Source organism: Peromyscus eremicus, chromosome 13, assembly GCF_949786415.1.
Source record: "Peromyscus eremicus chromosome 13, PerEre_H2_v1, whole genome shotgun sequence".
Lineage (NCBI taxonomy): Eukaryota > Metazoa > Chordata > Mammalia > Rodentia > Cricetidae > Peromyscus > Peromyscus eremicus.
In genome coordinates, this window is record NC_081429.1 from 55,642,594 (window position 1) to 55,665,695 (window position 23,102).

Here is a 23,102-nt window from a genome sequence, read left to right on the forward strand (position 1 = left end):
TTCCCAAAATGTATCTTCAACATTGAGAACTACTTACCTAATAACACAAAATATCCATGTTCTTTTACCAGCAATGATAGTATTTATAAAAGCAAAATACAGATTTTAATCTCTCAAGATTAATCCTTCAGAACAAAACAAACCCCTACATCATACTAGCAGTTAATGTTTCTCTTACATCAAACTGTACATTTTTTTCAGGTTCTGGATTAGGCTCGGGGTTTTAAGCATGTAAATTATTTGCTCCCACACTGTGCTATAACCCTGCCCTCGGCTCCAGAAATCCTTATTCTTGTGGCAGATACACCCTTGAATTACTGTTCTTTAAGGTAAACTGGGCGGGGTTTATGTTGTTGTCTTCTGAGACTGGCTGACCCTGCATTCTAAGTAGCTGGAGAGGACCTTGACCTTCTAGTCCTCCTGACTTTAGAGTGGGACTCACAGGTGAGCGCTGCCACACCTGGTCGTGGGCTGTGTGCTTCCCTGAAAAAGTTCCTGAGGATAAGGGCACATTCTTGAAAAAATACCTAATGTGTTTATAACCAAATTACCTAAACCCAAACAAAACAACAACAAAAACCCACAAAAAGCAAAACACTCCTCTGCCACTTTGCTGAGATAGCAAACCTTTCTGTGTACAAGCTTCCTTATCTTCAAGTCACGAGTGACAGTTTCTAGTCCTTAACATACTGGTAAGTGTGATGATGTCAGCAATGCAAGGTGCTCAGAATTGTGCCTAGGATGTGAAGTGGCTTCACCAGGTGCTATTGGTGCAAAATAGTAGTGACTGTTTGATCAGAGGATATTGTTTTCATTTTACTGTAAGCATGGCAGCATGGTGACACCAGTGCTGTAGCAATCCGATTGTGCCACCAGGAAGTTACTTAAGGGATACACACTTGACTGGGTCTGTGAGACAGCGCGCCTCTGTATCTAGTCACTGTTTTCAATATACATTCCTGTACTAATATAAAGTATAAGTTGAATGTGGGTACTTATAGAAAGTGATCATATCGAAATCCCAAATCCAACGAGCGTTTCTTTCTGATGCTCCTACCGCACTATGTGACGTGGCCCTCACCACAACAGTGTGGGATGTAGCCTTGCCATGGAGCTCCTTAGAGAGGCACCAGGAAAGGGAAGGGAAATCCCCACGGTTAATCTTGTTGTCAACCTGATGGGCTTTAGAATTACCATGGAAACAAACCCCTAAACATGTCTGTGGGAGATTTTCTAGATGAAATTGAGACCCACATTATGTGTGGGTGACACCATTCCATGGGCTGAGGTCCCCAATTGGATAAAAAGAGGAAGCCAGTTGAGGACAAACATCTCTCACTCTCCTCTCCTCTCCTCTGCAGATGCGGTGTGACCTTGAGCTCCTGCTGCCATGACCTATTCACCATAAACTGTGAGCCACAATGAATTCCACCCTAAAGTGCCTCTGCCAGGTACTTTATCACAAAAAAAGGACTAATATTATCACTAAAGTAGAAAGCAAAATGTCCCTTGTGACTGATTTTGTCACGTAGCTTGTGTACCACAGTGTCAAAGGAATTTGGTGGGGAAATCCAAAATGTAGTTAATTTGATAACGATTAACAGATGAAGTCAACCTTACAGAAATAAAAAGCTAGAGGAAAGAGACGACATGAATTTATATAACCAAGATTAACCTTGGTTCTTTAATGAGACAAACTGATCTCTTAAGAAGGAAAAAAGAAAAAGGAAGAAAAAGAGAGAAAAGCAAAGATTCACCTGTGCTTTTTCTGATACTTCTCGAAGGGACACCATTTCAGATTTCAAATATGTGTTTTCTTCATGTTCCTTCTTCAAAGATATTTGTGTACTCTATTGAAGAAAAAAAGGTTTGTTCTCCTTTTGACACTGGCAGATAGTATACACATCTTTGTGTGCAAGCAGGTGGTGTGAAGTCTTAGGATCTTTAACTTGCAAACACCCTCTATCTCTCAATCTCCAAAGGGTTTATACAAAGCTGATTCGGATACAGAGTGCTCTCATTGGCTGCTGCTGGGAATGAAAATGATGGAGCCTTCAGAAGACAATTTGTAAATTCTTACAAAACTAAAGCGGTTATGATCCAGCAGCCCTGCTCCTAGGTTTTTGTCTCAGGGAGTGGGCATGTCATGTAGATATTAGCATCAGCCCAGCTCTTACTTGCTGAACTTGAAAGCAACCAAGATGTTCTTCAAAACCTTGCTCAACTCAAAACTGCCAAACTTGCCCTGGCTGGGGAATTTTTATTTTTGTTTTTGTTTTTTCAGCAGAATACTAAGACAATTGCATCCTAGTGCCCATAGCACAGATTAGAAGAGTGTTTACTTGCTCAAGTGAAACTGATCTTGAAATATATAATTCAATCAGAAAGTGTATGAGAAGGAAAAAATACTCTATTAAAAAAAATAACCCTTTGTTCCTTTTTTTCTTTTATTTTTGTTTTTTCCAAGACAGGGTTTCTCTGTGTAGTTTTGGTGCCTGTCCTGGATCTCACACTTTAGACCAGGCTGGCCTCGAACTCACAGAGATCCTCCTGACTCTGCCTCCCGAGTGCTGGGATTAAAGGCATGTGCCACTGCCATCCGGCAACCTTTTGTTTCTTAAAATTACTTCTTTTATATTTTGAGATTATAATTACATCATTTCCCCTTCCCCTTCCCTCCCTCCAAACTCACCCATATACCCCTCTTTGTCTTCAAATTTATGGCTTTTTTCATTAATTATTGTTACATACATATATGTATGTTTATATACATATATCCCTTTGTTTTAAAATGTTTGTGTTATGTTAGCAAACTGTGGTAATTACAGATAATGTAATACTATTTAACACTAAAAATAAGCTACCAAGTCATAAAAACATACAAAGGAATTTAAATATTTACTAAACTGAAGAAGCCAATCTTAAATGTTACATATATAATCCCAACCATATGATGCTCTGGGAAAGGCAGATCAATGGTTAACAAGGGTTGGGGAAAAGAGGGATGAATGTGCAGAGCACAGAGGACTTTAGGGAAGTGAATCATTCCGTATATGACAATATTTGATAATATGTCATTTATCTAAATCCAAGGAATGAACAAATCTCCAAGAATGAACCCTCATGTATATTACTGACTTGATTAAAATGATACGCTAATGTTGATTCTTCTAGAGTAATTCTGTTATTCCAATGGGAGATATTGAGAGCCAGGGAGGCTATACATATGTAGAGAGGCCAAGCGTGTAGAGGCAGGGGGTACATAGGAAATCTACATACTTTATATTCTGTGTGGTGGTGAATGTAAAATTGTTCTAAAAGTTATGATTTATTTTTAAAGACTTTCATATTAGGATTCTGACTAGAAAAACATGACTAAAACCATTCCATAACTACTCATTCACATTCTTATATCAAGTAGGTTCTCTCCAAGAATAAATACTTATATACTCATTTTTATTAGCATTAAGATTTTGTGATTCCATTATAAGGGTATCTTTGTGGATTTCTGTGGGCCTCTCTAGCACTTTGCTTCTTCATATTCTCATGTGGTCTTCATTTACCATGGTCTCCTATCCCTCGACTGGATCAGGCCCTCTGAATAGGTGAGACAGTTGATTGGCTTGATCTGTTTGGGAGGCATCCAGGCAGTGGGACCGGGTCCTGTGCTCAGTGCATGAGTTGGCTGTTTGAAACCTGGAACCTATGCAGGATCACTTGGCTCGGCCTGGGAGGAGGGGACTGGACCTGCCTGGACTGAGTCCACCAGGTTGATCTCAATCCTTGGGGGAGGCTTTGCCCTATAGGAGGTGGGAATGGGGGGTAGGCTGAGGGGAAGGGGAGGGGGGCGGGAGGGGGAGAACAAGGGAATCTGTGGCTGATATGTAGAACTAAATTATATTGTAAAAGAAAATTAAATTAAATTTAAAAAATAATCCTACAAAGCACCTTAAGGTGAATTTAAAATCTTCAAGTTAATAAAATTGGTCAATTTTGCAAAAAAAAAAAAAAAGATTTTGTGATTCCAAAGGAACACATTCAAATGCCTTTGAAAGTTACAGGATGTTTTCACCAAGAAGGACCTCAGGTGGTGAAGGAAAGGACCTGCTCTCTGAGGAACAGAACTAGATCTCTCTGAGATTGGGGAGGGGGAGAGAGAAGTGAGGCTAGTTTGAGATTCCTTAAGAGTTTCTTGGTAGAGGAGGGAAGGACAGAGTGTAGCTTCTTCCTCTACTGAGAAAACTACTGAGGGAAGGACAGAGTGCAGCTTCTTCCTCTACTGAGAAAACTACTTCTCCAGTTTCCCAGAAGCAGGAAGAGAAACACCACACAGCACATGGTGAGATGGCAGCAGGAACCTCTTCTACATGGGAGCAGAGACTGACTCGGAGTGTGACTGTCACAGAGAGGTATTTTCTCCTAAGTTTAGTTGAAGGTCCCCATTCTGCCCAGCTGTAAGAGTGGGTTCAGTAATGTTCGATGCACTGACATTGCTGTGCAACCACCAACTACAACATTCCATTTATTATATCTCATGACCCTGCTTTAGAAAGTAATTTACAATTGGCAAAGTCCACAAAAGTCTCCTTATTTTATTGTTTTAAAACAATAACCTGCCTAAGATGATTGCTTAGTTCATACTATTCAGCACCACCTGAATATACAGCTTACTGACGTGAACTCTTTCTCCGAAAGCTTTCTGAAGCATCAGAGTCTATATCCTAGCACTAGTGAAGGACTGTGACTTAGTAAAGAGGGAGGCCACTCTGCATCCCGCCACAGGAACACATACCTTACTTTCTTCCACCAACTTGCAGATGAGGTTATCTCTGGAAACTAAAAACAAAAAGTCCACATGACGATGATGGTGACGTAGCACACGGAAACCACACAGCACTTTCCCTAGAAGCTTCGTTTGCTTTAGTCAACATTTCATGGAAATAATAACACATGTATTTTATCATATTTTCATAGGCCTGATGCTAAAATACACAATTATCAACACAGCACGCCTGCAATCTCAGCATTTGAGAGACTGAGGCAGGGGGATCATGAGTTCAGGGCCAGCCTGGGCTACATGGTAAACTTGTCTTTAAAGAGCTAAAATTTAAAGTGAACCTGGTCCACAGTTACTTTTAATGATAAGGTCATATTTTATTTAATGCATAAATTATTCTGGAAAGGATATAATCAAAATATTTTTGTTAAGTTACTCTAATCAAGATTTAATACAATCAGGGACATACACACAAAACAGAAAGAGCCATTTTCCTCCTGGCTATGACAATGAAAAGGGAAGGGAAAACAGACTCATGAAAAGCAAGAGAGGGCTGTTGGGACCTGGGAGAGCACGCAGAGTGCAGAGAAGCACAGCAGGGTGAATGCTGGGACTCTTCAGCTACATAAGGACCGTGTGGCAAGGGGCAGACTTGGGAAACAGAACAATAGGAAAGCAAGGACTCGGACATTTTCCTCATGTTTTGGTGTCTCTGCCTGGCATCGGACTACAGGCGTCGAGTTGACAGCAGGGTAGGGGTCTAGAGCTTTGGAGGGTGATTTCAGGGTGAGGCCATGTTAAAGCACTTGCCACACACATGCAAGAAGGAAAATGGGGCAGTAGTTTGGCATTGTCTATCAGTAACAAAAAGATACATTTGAAATTAATGTTTGGACTTTATAGCGAAATTCAGAGCTCTATTAGTGCTGTTATACTTCAATTCTAGAGCCAGGCAATTACAGAACACGTTAAAGACTCATAATTTGCATAGGATATATCTTGTAGAAACTGGTTTTTAAAGATGTGAATCCATGATTCACTAAGTCTAATTTAAAATGTGTGAAAAATGAAAAAAGATAAATGTTGTGATCTGTTCTGAAGTTATATTCAAAGTATGAACAAAGGGAGAATGTCTATCTCTAGAGAACCATTATTTTAAGTTATATATTGTTAATTGTTAATATGCTTTTATATTTTTAATACATTGAGGAAAACATTTAAAGGTATTTCTTTGTCTTAACCTAGCCATATAACTATTTGTACTTTAGAGTACTAAAACTGTACATAAAGAGTCAATAATAACAGTTGGTATTCAGGTGGGCCCTTTCCCTCATGCTATCTGGTTTAATCTTCATCTAGTGGTCTTCCACACATGCTTTACAAAATTAAAAAAAAAAAAAAAGTTAATCTAGGTAACAGAAATCCCGACTGACCAGAGTTCACACATGGAACAATCTACTCTGTGTGCAGTGGATTCTTGAGCACAGTCCCCACGTCTTTTTACTGTGTGTAATGGGCATATTTTCTTACTTCCTAATAAAGTTGTTGTAAAGTGAAAATGAGGTCCTGAGGAAGAAACGTGAACTGTAACACAACGTTACGGTGCAGGTGTCCAATCAGAAGACAGACGGTTATCTCGGGGCACTGCCAACGAGAACCTGACGCAGTGCCTGCCCACTCCGCAGCCCTGAGGGAGCGGTGGCTAAGGACTGTAGAGACCTTGGTTTACTCTTTTCTCTACATGACCTGTCATGTTTACTCTTCCCTTGGTGCTTTCTATCTCACTGCAGATAGCATACTAGAGGAAACACTCGGCACACTGACAAGACACAGGATCCAGTTTTTCTTCTCTGTTTCTTTTGGAACTTGGAATGGCTGTAGACAGCTTTGGGCATTCACAGATACAGTCTCTGTGAAACCTCTATGCAAACCATTACTCATGTGAGGACCCTCATGGTCTCTGCAGCAGAGATTGCCGAATGCTGCTTTACAGCGGCACACTGCAACAGCAGGAGCCAAGGGTTGATGGGCTTGAAGCAGCAGCAGGACTACACACCTAGGCTTGGGGTCAAGACTCTCCATTCGCTGCTCTGTCCTTTTGAGGACTAACCTGTGAAATGAGGGAATTGCTCTCAGCTCTCCTACAGGGGCATTGCAATCACCAGTCTCTGTGAATATGGGCTCATATTCATATATGGTGAATCTGGCTGCAGTAAGTAAGAATGGCCTCGTTTCCTTACTAACAGTTTATGGACACTTTTAAATCCAGTGTCTAAATGTTCTCACTGTACACACTTGAGTGGTCACGGAAGGGAAAAACTTAAAGAGAATGTTTTATAAATAAGAGGCTCAACCAGGCCTACTGGTACAGACCTGTAAATGTAGATGTATAGGGTTTAGACCAGAAGATCACACATCCAAACCTGGACAACTGAGTGAGACCTCATCTCAGCAAACACACACACAAACAAACCAAACCCAAAGAAGGCCACAGAGCAAGCTGTGAAAGAGTTTGCCTAGTACAAGTTAGGTCCTACCCAATCTCGTACCACACACACAGAAAATAAAGATCAAATTTTATTACCAATATTTACCTTGGTTCCAGTACCATATATAAAGGAGCCCAGCAATTTTTCACTCTGTACTGTAGGAAGTCCCCCAACCCTGGCCAACTAAAGAACTGTGCTCTCAGGAGTTTTTGCATACTTAGGTCAGAGTTGAGCTGCGAGGTGGCCGTCTCCAACTGTCCATTCTTCTGCTGCTCCTGTGCCAGCAGTTCCTGGGTGGTTTGTATAGAGCTGTGCAGGGCAGTGCAGCTCTGCTGCAAGGTGTGCACCTGAGATTGTGTAAGAAAAACCATTTCTGTGAGGTAATGCGTGACCTGATAGAACACACGGAAGGTGCAATTTTCAACCTTAGTGTCACTGAGAGGAAAGGGACATGCCTGTATGTTCCAGCTGAAATCTCAGCAGACCACAGTTTCTTACTCAAAGTTCTGTCCAATAGAGCATCCTATGTACACCTAAACACAATAGTTGCTAGACACAGGAGGCTACTGAGCACATGAGGTTAGCTGGAGCAAGGGAAGAATTGCTTCTTTAGTTTTATTTACACTTAACTAATTTTGACTGAAATAGGACCTTTTATAAATTCCTTCAGTAAAATATTCATTTTTTTATAATTCAGTTGTCAAGTATAGTCATTGTTAAAAACGATAAAGATTATGCACTCAAATAATAAATACTAAAATGTGAATTTAAAGTATCTTAAATGCATAAAGGTACTTCAAATAAGTACAATGAAGGCAAAAATACCATGTTAAATATGAATACGATAACTGAAAGCAGAAACATAAATATATTCCTGGTTATTTTATTTATTTGCTTCAAGGGTTGGTCCCATTTAGTCTTTATTTTCTAACCAGATCACACACATACAGCATTAGCTAAGGCAACGACTTCCACAATCAGTGCCCATAGCAGAGACTGCATAGTACAGAGGCTGTTGTACCAATGTAATTCACCTCTTTAAAACCTGAGACAGATTCCCTTCTCTGGGCCTCGGCCTCCTTATTCATGAATTAAGACTGTTGGATTAAATAGCGAAGCCTTTCTTATTTTGCACTATATTTTAAAGACTGTAGTAAGAATGTTAACAGGTTAGAAAGAAAAAGCACCTCAATAATTCAGAGGAAATAAACAAACTGGTAAGCTCATAGGGAAGAATGCCAGCTCTCCCTTCTGTGGTTCACTTCTCTAACAAACAGGGACAGCAAATCTCTACCTGCTTCCGTTCTGCCTCCACAGTTGACCCCATTTCTTGTAGCTTGAGTAGCATGGACAATGCAGATTTCTCCAGAGATTCCCTGAAGTGCTTCTCCTGGGCCAGCTGTCTCCTTAGCTAAAGAGCAACACTGCAGTTAGGGGACCAACGGACACCACTCCACCTTAACACAGATGTAAGATCACAGTGGTTTACAAGATACGCAAGACATGCTCGTCCCTCCCTAAAAATGGAGCCAAGTGTGTTACCCTCATCTTTCTGTGGGTGAAATCTGTTTTACAAATTGAGGGCCAAGACCCACTAGCAACTTACAAGCAGCACGTAGAAAAAGACAATAGAAATGATAGTGCACAGCAAGTCTCTAGGATAAGCATCATGAAAATACCTAAGTGACTTGGGTTTATTGATGACTTTAGATAAAACACCAAAATTACCATCTATGAAAGACATTTTTTAATTAGACTTTATTAACTTTATTTCACTCTCTGAAAGATATTGCTAAGAAAATGAAAAGACAAACTGTAGACTGGCAGGAAATGTCTTTATAAATAAGACACATTATAATAGAGGACTAATATCCTCTCTTAATTTTTTATATGTCACTAACAAAATATCTGAGGCTGGATAATGTATAAAATTTTGAGGTTTATTTAGCTCACAGTTTTTTGTTGTTGTTGCTGTTGTTTGTTTTTTTAAAGGTTTATGTGAGCACTCTATTTGCATGTATGTCTTTATACCAGAAGAGGGCATCAGATTCCATTATAGATGGTTATGAGCCAACATGTGGTTGCTGAGAATTGAACTCAGGTCCTTTGAAAGAGCAGCTAGTGCTCTTAACCACTGGGCATCTCTCTAGCCCCTACCTCAAAGTTTTAGGAGCTAAAGTTCAAGACTGGACAACCACATATGTTCAGCTCTGGTGAGGGCTTGATAAAAGAAGCAACATAGTGGTGATATCATATAAGCAAGATAAAAAGCCGCACATTCATGGACCAGGCTTACTCCTTTTAAAAATAGATCCAGTTTCATAGGAACTAACTGGGATTCTATGAAAACTACATGACTCCCAAGGGTGATTATCCTCAATGAATTAGCACTTTCTACTAGGCCTCCCATCTCTTAAAGGTCTGACCACCATCCAAGACCACTGGGGATCTAGCTGTTAGCACATGAATCTTTATAGGGTACTGTAAAAGATTTATCACTCAAATTGGTTTAATAAAATACTGATTGGCTAGTAGCCAGGCAGGAAGTATAGGTGGGACAACCAAACTAAGGATGATGGGAAGGAGAAGGGTAGAGAGGAGTCGCCAGCCAGATGCAGAGGGAGCAGGGGATGAATGTGCCATGCTAATAAGGGTACTACCACATGGCAGAGCATAAATAAAGAATACAGGTTAACTTAAAATGTAAGAGTTAGCTAGTAGCAAGCCTGAGCTATTGGCCAAGCATTTATAATTGATATTCAGCCCCTGAGTTGGTTATTTAGGATCTGGCAGTCAGGATAGAAAACGTCCCTTTATATATGGTGTTCCAACATGTGGCTGAAATTTACACATAAAACCTGATAAAGCTTAAAAAAGGATTCTAGACACGTAAGAATAGAATCAAGCACAGCTTCTTCGGTAGCTGCCTTTTCTCCAGTAGGCTCTGTTTGCTGGCAGTGAGCACAGGTATGGCTCCTTTAAAAGACAGATTTCTGACTCAATGTTAGTGGCAAAAATGGGTGGCTCTGTTGAAAGGCTCTACTATCAAACACTTAAATGGTGTTTATGAGCAGTGGGCTGGGTGACAGCGTAGACTCGAAACTCCCAGAGTTGGGGAGTAAACATGGCTCCCAGAGCTGGTGGTAAGCGTACCTCTGCCATGAGACTAGGCTCTCAGGGAAGCAAGCAGTGTGGAACCAGCCTCCAAAGCCGTTGCTTTGGTCCTAGCCATGCTGACTCATGTGGTCAGCAAAAGATACAGATGCACAATATGGATAGATTCAGACAAAAAGAGCCTCTGAATGGGTCACAGTGTGTTAAATACATGTAGGTTTGGGAGAGAAAAGAAAAGGGGTACAGAAAGTCCTTAAAAAAGAAATAGGAGGCCGGGCGGTGGTGGCGCACGCCTTTAATCCCAGCACTCGGGAGGCAGAGGCAGGCGGATCTCTGTGAGTTCGAGGCCAGCCTGGTCTCCAAAGTGAGTTCCAGGAAAGGCGCAAAGTTACACAGAGAAACCCTGTCTCGAAAAACAAAACAAAAAAAAGTAGGGTAATAAAAAATATAATAAGTCACATAAAGATGGAAAATACACAAAGAGTCCAGATACTATATGTTATTATGTTGTCTTTAAATTTTTTGATGGCTAATGCACAAATGATAACTGCTCAGAGACATTTGATTATAAAAGCTGCTGGATTAAACCAACTTATGTATTTAAAAAATATCTTGACTTCAAAATTTATATCAAAAGATATGTTACTTTGGGAAAGAGGTTCTGCTTTTACCTCCACAGGAACTGAGAGGCTCTGGATTCATTCTGGGTTAAGAAAAATCAGCTTTGAGACCCCCTGAAAAAATCATCTGATGGGAACAGATGGCCCAGATGAGCCAACATTTCAGAGCACCTCTGTGGCAGTTTCCTCTGAGTTCTGCATCCAGAACAGCTTCAAGGCTGTGGCTGAGATTCCAGCCTCACAAAATACTCCAGTCAGGACTTGACCATAATCTTAAATTTTCTCAGGGTCCCCACAAGATTAACAGCATCCACCAATCAGCAGGAAGTAGTCTAGAGAACTATGCCCACATTCCCAAGAATAAATTATGAATGTTTGTCATCATTTAGGGGGTTGGTTACAAGTTGTTATGGATAATGTTCAGGAAAAAAGTCAAACAAAGGAGATTAGATTCAGGAATCTTGTTGTGAAAAGAAAAAGTGAAGATATAGAAATGATAGGATAAAAGGTTGATTATTAAATCCACTTTAATCAAAAAAACAACTATTAATCTTACATATTTTACATTGGTATGAATTTTAGTTTATTGATACAAATTTAAAGTTAATTTTGTTATACTGTATGTATATTTCTACTCTTGTTTAGGGCACTATTTTTATGCAGGTCATTTAAAAATGTAATATATAATTAAGAAATACAGATTAATAGTCACCTATAATAGCAAACTTATAGTCATGTTAGCTAAGTTTTCAAGGTCATACAGAGATATATCTCAGATGAGCAATCTTCAAACACTCAAAAACCTATAGAATATGGCATTTAATATGTTTTAAGAACTTAGACTTTGCTCAACAGTGATACACATCTGCTCCTGGAAGCACCAAACACTTCAAAGAGGATGATGGACATCGAAGAAACTCCATATGGAGTTTGTTTTCTTTATGGCAAAAGCTTGCCATGCAGGCAAAGAGACTGCCCTTGCCTCAATTGCTGACAGTTACTGTCCAAACTGGACTAGCAGGATGTAAGAAAGGTGAATGATGAATTTTGCCAAGACAAGGTAGGACAGTCCTTCAAAATTCCCTGCTTCACAGCAAAGTCTGTCAGATACACTAGGACTGTAGGCCAGAGTTGGATGCCTCAACGTTACAGAGAAACTTTGGCTAACTATCCAGGCAGCCTGATATCCCTATCACTAGGTAACATTTCACCTTTCTGGAGTCTTCGATAGAGTTGGAGACTAGATAGTTATGGTTTTCTTTAGTTATGATAAAAGACAAATTAGGTATAAAACTTTGGACTCACAAAGACAAGATAGATAATAGCATATTTTCTCTAATTTTGCCAAATACAAATAGACTCGATATTGTAACTAATTTACTTGAGAACTGTTTTTGTTATATATAGTCTTACTATGTTAAAGTCAAAACCTTCCTTTTTAATTAGACAAAAAGAGAGAAATGCTGTGGAATAATCCTCTTGGTACACTGTAAAGATTTTTCACTTGAATTGGTTTAATAAAATGCTGATTGGCCAGTAGCCAGGCAGGAAATACAGGTGGGGTGACCAAACTAAGGATGAAGAAGAAGGAGAGGGGAGGAGAGAGGAAACTCCAGCCTGCCGCCCAGGAAGCAAAACATACCAGAGGACAGGTAAAGCCTTGAGTCAGGTGGCAATACATAGATTAATAGAAATGAGTTAAGTTGTAAGAACTAGTTAGTAACAAGCCTGAGCTATTGGCCAAGCATTTATAAGTAATACTAAGACTCTGAGTCGGTTATTTGGGAACAGGCAATTGGGACTGGAAGTGTCCATTTACAGGGTACCTTCAAATCAGACCCAAAACACAAAGTAACAAACTCAAAACTAAGATTCAATTGTGAGAAAATAATCTAAAATATACCTGACCAATGGAGATATATACAAGAAAATAAGTATACAAAAAGATTCTCACATCATGTATCATTGGGGCATTCAACTTAGAACAAGATAAACTACATATCTATTAGAATGTCAAAAATTCAAGACACTGACACCAAACACTGAGGAGAATGTGCAGCAACAAAGATTTTCATTCTTCGACGGTAGAAATGCAAAATGGTCTCACTAGATTGTAAGATGGGTTGGTAGTTCCTAATAAAGCTAAATATGACTTGCATTACAACCCATCAATTATGCTCTGGGATTATTTACCCAAATGAGTAGAAATCTTTTTTTTTTTTACTGTCTTTTGGATTCTTTGGGAATTTCACAACATGCACCCCAATCCCACTCATCTCCAGTCCCTCCATATCCACCTCTCCCTCTTGTAATGCTCCCCAAAGGAAGGCTAAAAAATAAAAATAAGAAAAAATAAACAATAATTTTTTTTAAAAAAGGAAAACTCTCCACTCCTCCATTCTCCCCACCTCTTCATTGCCTCTTCATTCATCTTAGTGGCACTGGGACTGCTGTGTGTCATGCATTCTACCCTTTTGTTCAAACAGCTTTACTGCTGGGTCCTACTCAGCCTGTCCAACTGTCTTGAAGAGAGGAGTGAGGATTGAGAAATAACAGATGAAAAATAGAGATGAAGTAGATGTAAAAGAAACAGATAGAGACACAGAATAGGTTTGAGAGAGCTTTGAGTCAATATCAGAGTTGCCCTGAGTTGATTACTCACAGCCTTTTTATACCCAAAGCAAGGGGGACAAAAGACCTCCCCTCTCAAGGACATCATGGTTCAAAGTACAAACAAGTGTAAACACCTCCTTAATTCTCAAAACACCTGGTAACCACACCCTTGGCCATACATCCTGTTATCCAGTCTTGAGGAATAAAGACAAGTTTGACCTCTCTGACCTTGAGTCAAGATGGAAATCAAGCCACAAAGCTGGGCTCCCATACTTTACTTGCAAACGTTCATTGTGTAATGAGTTGTTGGTCAGGTTCAAGACCTCTAGCTTTGGTACACCATCAAAACTGGAACCCCACTGACATTCCTCTCCAATATCCTGCTGTTGCCTCTAGTCATGGAGATCCTGCAGTTATGAGTCCCCAGGATCAGTCCCTTCACACAATCCAGCTGGTCACAGATAAAGTAGATGTTGGGGTGTACCTACTCCAAGCCCTGGAAGTGTGCCTGGGTGGCAGCTGAGTTGCTCAGTCCAGGCTGCTGGGACATTCCTCTCAGGTGAGGGGCAGGCCACTGAGGTTGGCATGGTCCTGGCAGCAACATGTCCCTCAGAATCCAACATGGCCACAGGTGGTGACCCAGAACACAGGCATCTGTGTGGCTTGGTGGCGACAAGGGCCATGGTCATCATCACAGATCCCAGCCTCTATAGGGCCATGGACCCTGACATGGTCCTCAGAAGCAGCCCAGGCCCAGATGCCACCATGGCCATGGGTAGCAGTACAAGCCAATAAGAGGAAATCTTACGTCCACACACATCTGTAAGATGCCTGGGTGTTCATTGATAGGTGAGGATGAGGAAACAGTGCTACATGTAATACATCACTATTCAGAAATTAAAAGGTATGAACTATCAGCCTTGAGAAGACATGAAGAAACTTTAAATGTACAGTCCAAAAGGATTATCTCAACTATACCCAAACCATATACACAATGCAAAGATCAGTGCTCACCAAGGGGCTAGCAGAAGGGATGAGTCTGTGTGTGGAGTACAAGGCATTTTTAGGGCAGTGAAACTTTGTGCTTGATCCTGGAATGGTGGGTATATGGCATGATAGATTTGCTAAAATTCATAGAAATCTACAGTACAGAAAGTGAATTCTAATGTAAACTATTGACTTTAGTGATACATCAGTATTATTTCATAAATTGTGGCCAAACTACTACACTAATATAATGTTAGAAAAAAACTGGGAGTTTAGAGAGTAGGTACATACTTTCTGCATAACTTTTCTACAAACCAAAAACTATTAAAGTTTATGTTAAGATATCTAAAAGGCTCTCTGATGACAATTAGGGTAGTCACCAATCTGATTACAGTAGACGGCCAGTTCAGGCACCTTCTCCACTATTGCTAGGAGTCTTAGCTGGGGTCATCCTTGTGGACTTCTGGGTGTTTCCCTGGTACCAGGTTTCTCCCTAACCTGGAAATGCCCCACCCCCATCAAGACATATCTTCTATTACTCTCCCCCTCCACTCTGTCCCCAAACCTGCCTCCCTCAACTTGATATGCCATGCTTTGTTCAAGCCCATGGGAGACCTGCCCCTTTCTGAATGGAGACAGAGAAGGAGTGGATGGGGAGGGGGATAAATGGGAGGGGGGACAAGAAGAGAGGAGGGAGGAGAAACTGTGGTTGGTATGTAAAATAAATGAAAAAATGTTAATAAAAAGTTTAAAATATCTAAAAAGGGCCAAAGTAGTCAGGGTTCTCTTACAGAACAGAACTGATACAATGAAATAAAAATATAGGCTTGTTTTAGTTAGGATTACCAATACTGTGATGAAACACCATGACTAAAAAGCAAGTTGGGGAGGAAAGGGTTTATTCAACTTACACTTCCACATCACTGATCATATGAAGAAATTCAGAACAGGAACTCAAACAGGGCAGGAACTGATGCAGAGGCCATGGAGTGGTGCTGTTTACTGGCCTGCTCAACATGGCTTGTTCAGCCTGCTTTCTTATAGAATCCACGACCACCAGCCCAGGGATGGCACCACCTACAATGGGCTGGACCCTCCCCTCATTGATCACTAAACGAGAAAAATGTCTTATAGCTGGATCTCATGGAGGCGTTTCCTCAACTGAGGCTCCTTCTCTGATGACTCTAGCTTGTTATAGTTGACGCACAAAACCACCCAGTAGAGGCATCATCACTGGGGCTGAGAACCTGGGGTTAGTCAGGTCATAGTGAAGAACCTTGTACACTGCTTAAGGGACAGAGTGAAACTGAGTCCAGTGACTTATCCTTATACCCAGATCAGCACATCTCTAAAGCCTCAGAGGAGCTTCCTTCTGAATAGATGAAACCAACAGAGACCCACAACTAATTCAACTGCTTTTAGCAGCCACCCCTTCCAGAATTCCAAACATTTAAGCTGACGTGAAGGTTTCAAGGTAAAAGAAGAAGTGTAGAGTTTTCCATCTTAACATAACTTATATTAAAATGCCACACAAAGGTGAAGGTTTTACTTAGCAACAGCCTGTGGGCCACCACATTTAGTAACTGTTTCTCTACCGGCTCAAAGGTGTTTGTTGTTTGTTGGGTTTTGTTGTTGTTCCAGTTTCAAGGCAGTTTTAACACACGAGAACATCTTTAGGCAACTGAGGGCAGACACTCTTGCTTCAGCTCTGTGTGGTATGTTTTAAGTGTTCACACAATGACATGGCTGCTTCTTCAAAGGATTCTTTTCATTCTTTACACTTCCTTGATTTCACCTTGTAACCCCAACACCTCGCCAACATCTCCTGTCTTCTCTTACCTCTTGAATTTTAAGGTTCATTTTACGCTTTGTGGTCTTCAGCTCCTCCTCAATAACAGCTGCATTCTTCTAGAAAGAGAAGGAGGAAAGATCTAGTAACCTGAAATGACAGGAAGAAACTGTCTCTGGGTGTATCCAGTCAAATCCAGTCTTTCCCCCTCTGGCAGCTTATAAGTGCTATTTATTCTTTGCATGTATGTGCAAAAATGAAATGTGTGTGTACATATGCATGTGTATGTATGTATGGGTAAATGTGTATATGCACATGTATGCATATGCACGTGTATGTATGGGTAAATGTGTATATGCCCATGTATGCATATGCATGTGTATGTATTTATGGGTAAATGTGTGTATGCACATTTATGCATATGCACATGTATGTATGTATGGGTACACGTGTATGTGCATATGTATGAATGTGCACGTATATATATGTATGGGTACACATGTGTGTGCACACATGTACATATGTATGTGGAGGTCAGAAGATGACAATGGGTGTCTCCATGGATTACCCTCTGCGCTACACATTGAATAAGGGTCTCTCGTCGGATCTTGGCCATCCTAGAATCCGCTAGTCTGGTTAGCCAGCTTGCTCCCGGGAGCCTGTTCTTGCCTTTTGAATGTTAGGGCTGCCTTGCTGGCTTAGAATCCATGTAGGTCAAAGGGATCCAAACTCCAGTCCTCACGATTGGACTATTTTTTTAAGATTTATTTTTATGTATCTAAGATTTGGACTGCATGTATATATGTGTACCATGTACATGTCTGGTGCCCACAGAGGCCAGAAGAGGGTGTTGGATCCCCTAGAACTAGAGTTACAGAGAGTTGTGAACTGCCATGTGGGTGCTGAAAAATCAAACCTGCGTCATCTGAAAGAGCAGCCAGTGCTCTTAACCCAGAGACAGAGAGACAGACAGAGAGACAGCTTCTCACTATGTAGATCAACTGGCTTTGAACTCCTAGAGACACAGCTGCGTTCTAAGTGCTGGGATGTGTTTGAGAAGGCATACCCACCACTACCAGCTTCAAATGCCATTCATGCTCAGGAATTCAGAATGAAAACACACTTTTCCATTATTACTAGATATAAAGTAGATATAATCCTGGAGATAAAGACTCGAGTTGTGGTTTTCTTCTTTTTTACCTTCAGATTCTACCCTGTACCCAATTCTAGAATATCTTTCATAAAATATCCCTTCTCCCTTCAAAACGCTACCATTCTAGTTCTGACTATGCAGACTCATAAAAGAACCCAAACTGGTTTCTTTGCTACCAATCTCCTCTCCATAGTCAGTAGTCACATCTAGTTAGTCTCCTCTCCATAGTCAGTACAGTCACATCTAGTTAGTCTCCTCTCCATAGTCAGTACAGTCACATCTAGTTAGTCTCCTCTCCATAGTCAGTAGACAGTCACATCTAGATAATCTCTCCATAGTCAGCAGTCACATCTAGTTAGTCTCCTCTCCATAGTCAGTAGACAGTCACATCTAGTTAGTCTCCTCTCCATAGTCAATAGACAGTCACATCTAGTTAGTCTCCTCTCCATAGTCAGTAGACAGTCACATCTAGATAATCTCTCCATAGTCAGTACAGTCATATCTAGTTAGTCTCCTCTCCATAGTCAGTAGTCACATCTAGTTAGTCTCCTCTCCATAGTCAGTACAGTCACATCTAGTTAGTCTCCTCTCCATAGTCAGTACAGTCACATCTAGTTAGTCTCCTCTCCATAGTCAGTAGACAGTCACATCTAGATAATCTCTCCATAGTCAGTACAGTCACATCTAGTTAGTCTCCTCTCCATAGTCAGTAGACAGTCACATCTAGTTAGTCTCCTCTCCATAGTCAGTAGACAGTCACATCTAGATAATCTCTCCATAGTCAGTACAGTCACATCTAGTTAGTCTCCTCTCCATAATCAGTAGTCACATCTAGTTAGTCTCCTCTCCATAGTCAGTACAGTCGCATCTAGTTAGTCTCCTCTCCATAGTCAGTATATAGTAATATCTAGTTAGTTTCCCCTCTTGTTGTTACATGGATTCTCCATCAAAATTCTTAATCACTCCGCACTGATTATCCACAGTGTTAATTATTCTCGATTTTTAGATGCTCTGCAATGTGAAATTCGCAGTACTCAGCTTACTTCCCACAAATTCTCACTCCAGGAAAGCTGGAGTTTAGATATTTTAACCCAATGGTACCCAGCAGAAAAATCTTAGTTACAGGAAGAGGACGAGCACATGATGATTGTGGACAGCCCCACTACTCTCATTAAAATAGACTGGTCCATGGGAACAGAACAACACTGCTGGTGTCCTTTCTAAACAGCAGTCCTCTTTGCTGCCTGTGAAATGTGTTCCCTGAGATGCCCTTAGCACTTTGCCTTCAGACCAAGTGTATCATGTCTGAAGGTGACTGAGCTATACTGGCCAAGTTTCTCCTTCTTTCAAACATGCCCGAGTACAGTATTCCTGTGCAATGTTCCCTCAGTGTTTTCTACTTAGACTTTTTCTTATTTGTCATGTTATGCCTTAACCTCCCAACTACCATGTAGCTCTGAAAGAGGACAGAGTTCAGATGCTCACTATCTTTTATACACAGCAGGAGGTCTACTAACAACACTGACAACACACACTGCTGGAGGTTATCAGTGCAGACACACTTCAAATGTCAAGAATTTAAGGGCCACACCACCCATTTGAAACTCGGTGTTCTGGAGCCCTTGGCTCTCTGGAGCAGGGAAACTGCACTTGAGAACACGGAACACGAACCGTTGTCTCGGTGGCGATTTCCAAAGTGGCCGTCAGTCTTTGCACTTCATCCTGTGCCTTGTCTTCCTCCTCCTTGACATCTTTCAGTTGCTGGCGCAAATTCATCACTTCCAGGTGCAGCAGCTTCAGGTCCATGCAGTGCTCCTCCTGTATTGTATTCAGCTGATCCTTCAGAAAAGCTACGTACAGCACAGAGGACAGAGCAGAGGGTGAGCAAGGGCCCAGAATCACAGAGACAGCAAGCACCTTCGCAGAACCGAGTTCTCCTCAGCCATGCTCTTCACCCATACCTGTTTTCTGTGGATTCAACTCCTTCTCAGTCTGCAGACGGAAGATGCTCATCTTCAGGGACTGGATGAGGTTTTCCAAATGGCACATTCGATTTACCAGAAACTCACAGTTCTTCCATAAAATACCTGGTTTTTCTGGACAAATTACTTCACTTGGGATAGGACTAATGATTTTCTGGCTGGCAGAGTCTCCGAAAGAGTTTGAAGTTTCTAATTGACCTCTGGAAAAGCACCCCAGAACAACATTACATCATGCAGTTTCTACGGTGGTGAAAGCAGTCATTGAGCCGATGCGGCCACTCTAGCTAGAACGGCAGTGACACCAACGTGGTAGAACCTGAGGCTGCTGACTCCTTCAGACAAGAAGGCACGAAATAAGCACTAAACACAGACCAGTTCTAACAGAGTGTCAAGAACAAGATGAGACTCTTCCACATATCCTCACGGGATGTTCAGAAAAGGCTGAGGCACAGTTAGATCCAACCCCTACCCAAGGCATGCACTCAACAACTAGAACAAACTCTCTGACTTCCCAATTTTCCCTAAGGATAGAAGGACAGAAGCAGGTGGGCCACATCACCCTAACTCTTACATTCCCTGAGCTTTGGCCCCTGAATTCTCCTGGCCACATGAACAAAGGGATTAAGAGTACACATGCCTCTAGACCTTAAACAAAATGACAGTTCTAGAAATACGCACACTTCCAAGGACTTGATTCCCCAGGAAGAAGATCCTAAAAGGGGTTTGCCAGTGTCCTCTCCTACTGCTGCTGACAAGTGAATTAAGTAGACCAACAACTGGGGCTCCGGAGCCTAAAAAGGAGCTCAGCACTTCCCAAGCCTTCTCTCCAGCTTATCCGACAACTACCAGTCTACCTAAGGAGAAACTAGTTCAGCTCTCTCAGTGGACAGGAAGGGACATTTGAGTGTTTGTAGCTCACACCACCAACAAACAGGCTGTTGTAAACAGGAGTGCAAGCACTTCCAGAGTCTCTACTCCTATGGATCCATGCAGACAAGGGGCTAGAAAACATAGCTCCTGGTTTCTACATTGAAGGGATTTCTCTGCACATGCTTCAGTGACCTGGCTCCTGGCTAACTTGCATGGGGAAGTGTGGTGGTTTGAATAGGTATGGGCCCCATAGACTCATGTGTTTGAATGCTTGGCCTATAGGGAGCTGCACTATTAGGAGGTGTGGTCTTGGAGAAGGTGTGGCCTTGTTGGAGTAGGTGTGGCCTTGTTGGAGTAGGTGTGGCCTTGTTGGAATAGGTGTGGTCTTGTTGGAGAAGGTGTGGTCTTGTTGGAGAAGGTGTGGCCTTGTTGGAGGAGGTGTGGCCTTGTTGGAGTAGGTGTGGCCTTGTTGGAGGAAGTGTGTCACTGTGGAGGCAACTTGGAGGTCTCAAATGTTCAAGCTGTGCCCAGTGTGGGAGTAGGTTCACTCCTTACTGCCTGCAGATCAAGATGTAGAACTCTCACCTCCTTCTCCAGCACCATGCCTGCCTGCATGCTGCCATGTTTTCTCACAATGACAATAATGGACCAAACCCCTGAAACTGTAAGCCAGTACCAACTAAATGTTTTCCTTTATAAGAGTTGCCATGGTCATGGAGTGTCTTCACAGCAATAGAAACCCTAACCAAGACAGAAGTTAGTACCGTGGACTGGGGTATTGCTGTGATAGGACTGACCACACTTTTCTTTGGAAGAATGTGGACTTTGGGAGAGTGGATTAGAAAAGCAGTTAAACACTGTACAGCTTAATGGGCCATAGTAGTGGAAACACAGAAGACAGTGGTGCTGAGGGTGATTTGAACTGTGGGATCTGGCTCAAGATGTTTCAGAGGAGAAGTTTAGTATGCTGCCTAGAGAGAGTCTTGTGATATTTTGGTGAAGAATGTGGCTGCTTTTTGCCCTTGTCAGAAGAGTCTGTCTGAGGCTAAAGTGAAGAGATTTGGATTAATTTGTTAGTAGAGTAAATCTCAAAACAGCCTAGAATAGACTCTGCCGTGTAGTTTAATAACTAACATTTTAATGCTAATGAAGATTTAGAATGAAAAGAAGCAAGCTAAGTAAATTAAAATACAAACTGTACAGACTAAGGAGAAAAGGTTCACCAGGAGGTGGAATGAAGCTAAGTCCTGTGTTCAAGGTGATAAATAGACTAAGAAATGGAATATAAAGAACAGCTTAGGTCCAGTGTGGTGGTGCACACCTTTAATCCCAGTGCTCAGAAGGTCTACAAAGCAAGTTCCAGAAAGGCCTAGTTTAGGCAGTGAAGGAAACCATCAAAAACAAAAGGCTGGTGAAGATGTCATTGAGCAGGGGACCATGTTCCCACCCCAGTAAAGGCAGTAAAACTTGGCAGCTTCGGCCATCTGGTCCTGGCTTTAGAGTCAAGGATAGGAGAAAGGCATCATGGGAAGAAAGGGGTCATGGAATCTTCCTCCTTGACTACGTAAAGCTGCTGAGGCCAGCCATGTGTCAGGGGTGTCCCTACATGGAGGCCTAGAGAGGCCATTGTGTGAAGCAGTGAAGGTGAAGCCTGGACTGCCCTGGAGACCCCAAGATGTTGGAGATGCCAGAGTCATGAGATACCTGCCAAGGAAAGTTGCTGACAGAGAGTGGAACCCTGCAGGCCAGGAGAGAGAAGTGTGTTGCAGTCAACAAAGCTAAAAGGAGCTGGAGATCTGAGAGCGATTTGACATTAGACATGGAGATGCAGAGTTTGGAGTTTTCCGAGCTGGTTTTTGGTCTTGCTTTGGTCCAGTATTTCCTCACTATGCTCCCTTTCCTCCATTTTGGAATGGTAATGTATATCCTATGCTATTATATGTTAGAAGTATGTGATCTGTTTTTTTGATTTTGATTTTACAGGGGATTACAGTTAAGAGATAGTATGAAGAGACTTGGAACTTTGGATCTTTAAACATTGTTGAGACTGTGATAGACTATGGGGACTTTTGAAGTTGGATTAAATGCATATTCCATTATGTTATGATTATAAGTCTATGGGAGCCAGGGAGTAGAATGTGGTGGTTTGAATAGGTATAGCCCCCACAGACTCAGGTGTTTTAATACTTGACCCATAGGGACTGGCACTATTAGGAGGTGTGGACTCGTTAGAGTAGGTTGGGCCTTTCTGGAGGAAGTATGTCACTGTAGGGATGGGCTCTGAGGTCTCAGAAGCTCAAGCTATGCTCAGTGTGGGAGTCAGTTCATTCCCTACTGCCTGTAGATCAACATGTAGATTCTCAGCTCCTTCTCCAGCACCCTGCCTGCCTGTCTGCATGCTGTCATGTTTCCCTGCCACGACGATAATGGACTAAACCTCTGAAACTGTAAGCCAGTTCCAATTAAATGTTCTCCTTTATAAGAGTTGCCCTGGTCTTGGTGTCTCTTCACCGCAATAGAAACCCTGACTAAGACAGGAAGTAACGAGGCAAACAAACCACAGACCTCCAACTGCCTGAAGGAAGCACAGTACTTTCAGCCTTCCCCAGCCTCACTGTGGTGACAGCTACAGTTCCACAGACCCTTCCTGAGATGAGTCCACGGCTGAGTGTCCCCACTCTACAGACCCTACACAAAAGACTACATCT

General features: G+C 41.7%; 1 protein-coding gene across 15 annotated transcripts in view; it reads right to left on the reverse strand.

Annotated features, from left to right (window-relative positions):
* Ccdc150 (coiled-coil domain containing 150) overlaps window positions 1-23,102 on the reverse strand; it is a 91,675-nt gene that overhangs the window by 52,911 nt on the left and 15,662 nt on the right. For 9 of the 15 annotated variants that reach the window (XM_059278376.1, XM_059278381.1, XM_059278383.1 and 6 more), the window contains exons 3-9: window positions 19,504-19,724; window positions 19,214-19,392; window positions 16,440-16,508; window positions 8,561-8,677; window positions 7,484-7,613; window positions 4,793-4,836; window positions 1,758-1,850 (exon numbers count right to left, since the gene is read on the reverse strand). In XM_059278376.1, the coding sequence (XP_059134359.1) occupies window positions 1,758-1,850; window positions 4,793-4,836; window positions 7,484-7,613; window positions 8,561-8,677; window positions 16,440-16,508; window positions 19,214-19,392; window positions 19,504-19,724 (853 nt within the window). Of the gene's footprint in view, window positions 1-1,757; window positions 1,851-4,792; window positions 4,837-6,833; window positions 6,882-7,483; window positions 7,614-8,560; window positions 8,678-16,439; window positions 16,540-19,213; window positions 19,393-19,503; window positions 19,725-23,102 lie in introns of those variants that run through there. The other 6 variants (XM_059278375.1, XM_059278385.1, XM_059278386.1 and 3 more) reach the window with 6 other exon arrangements.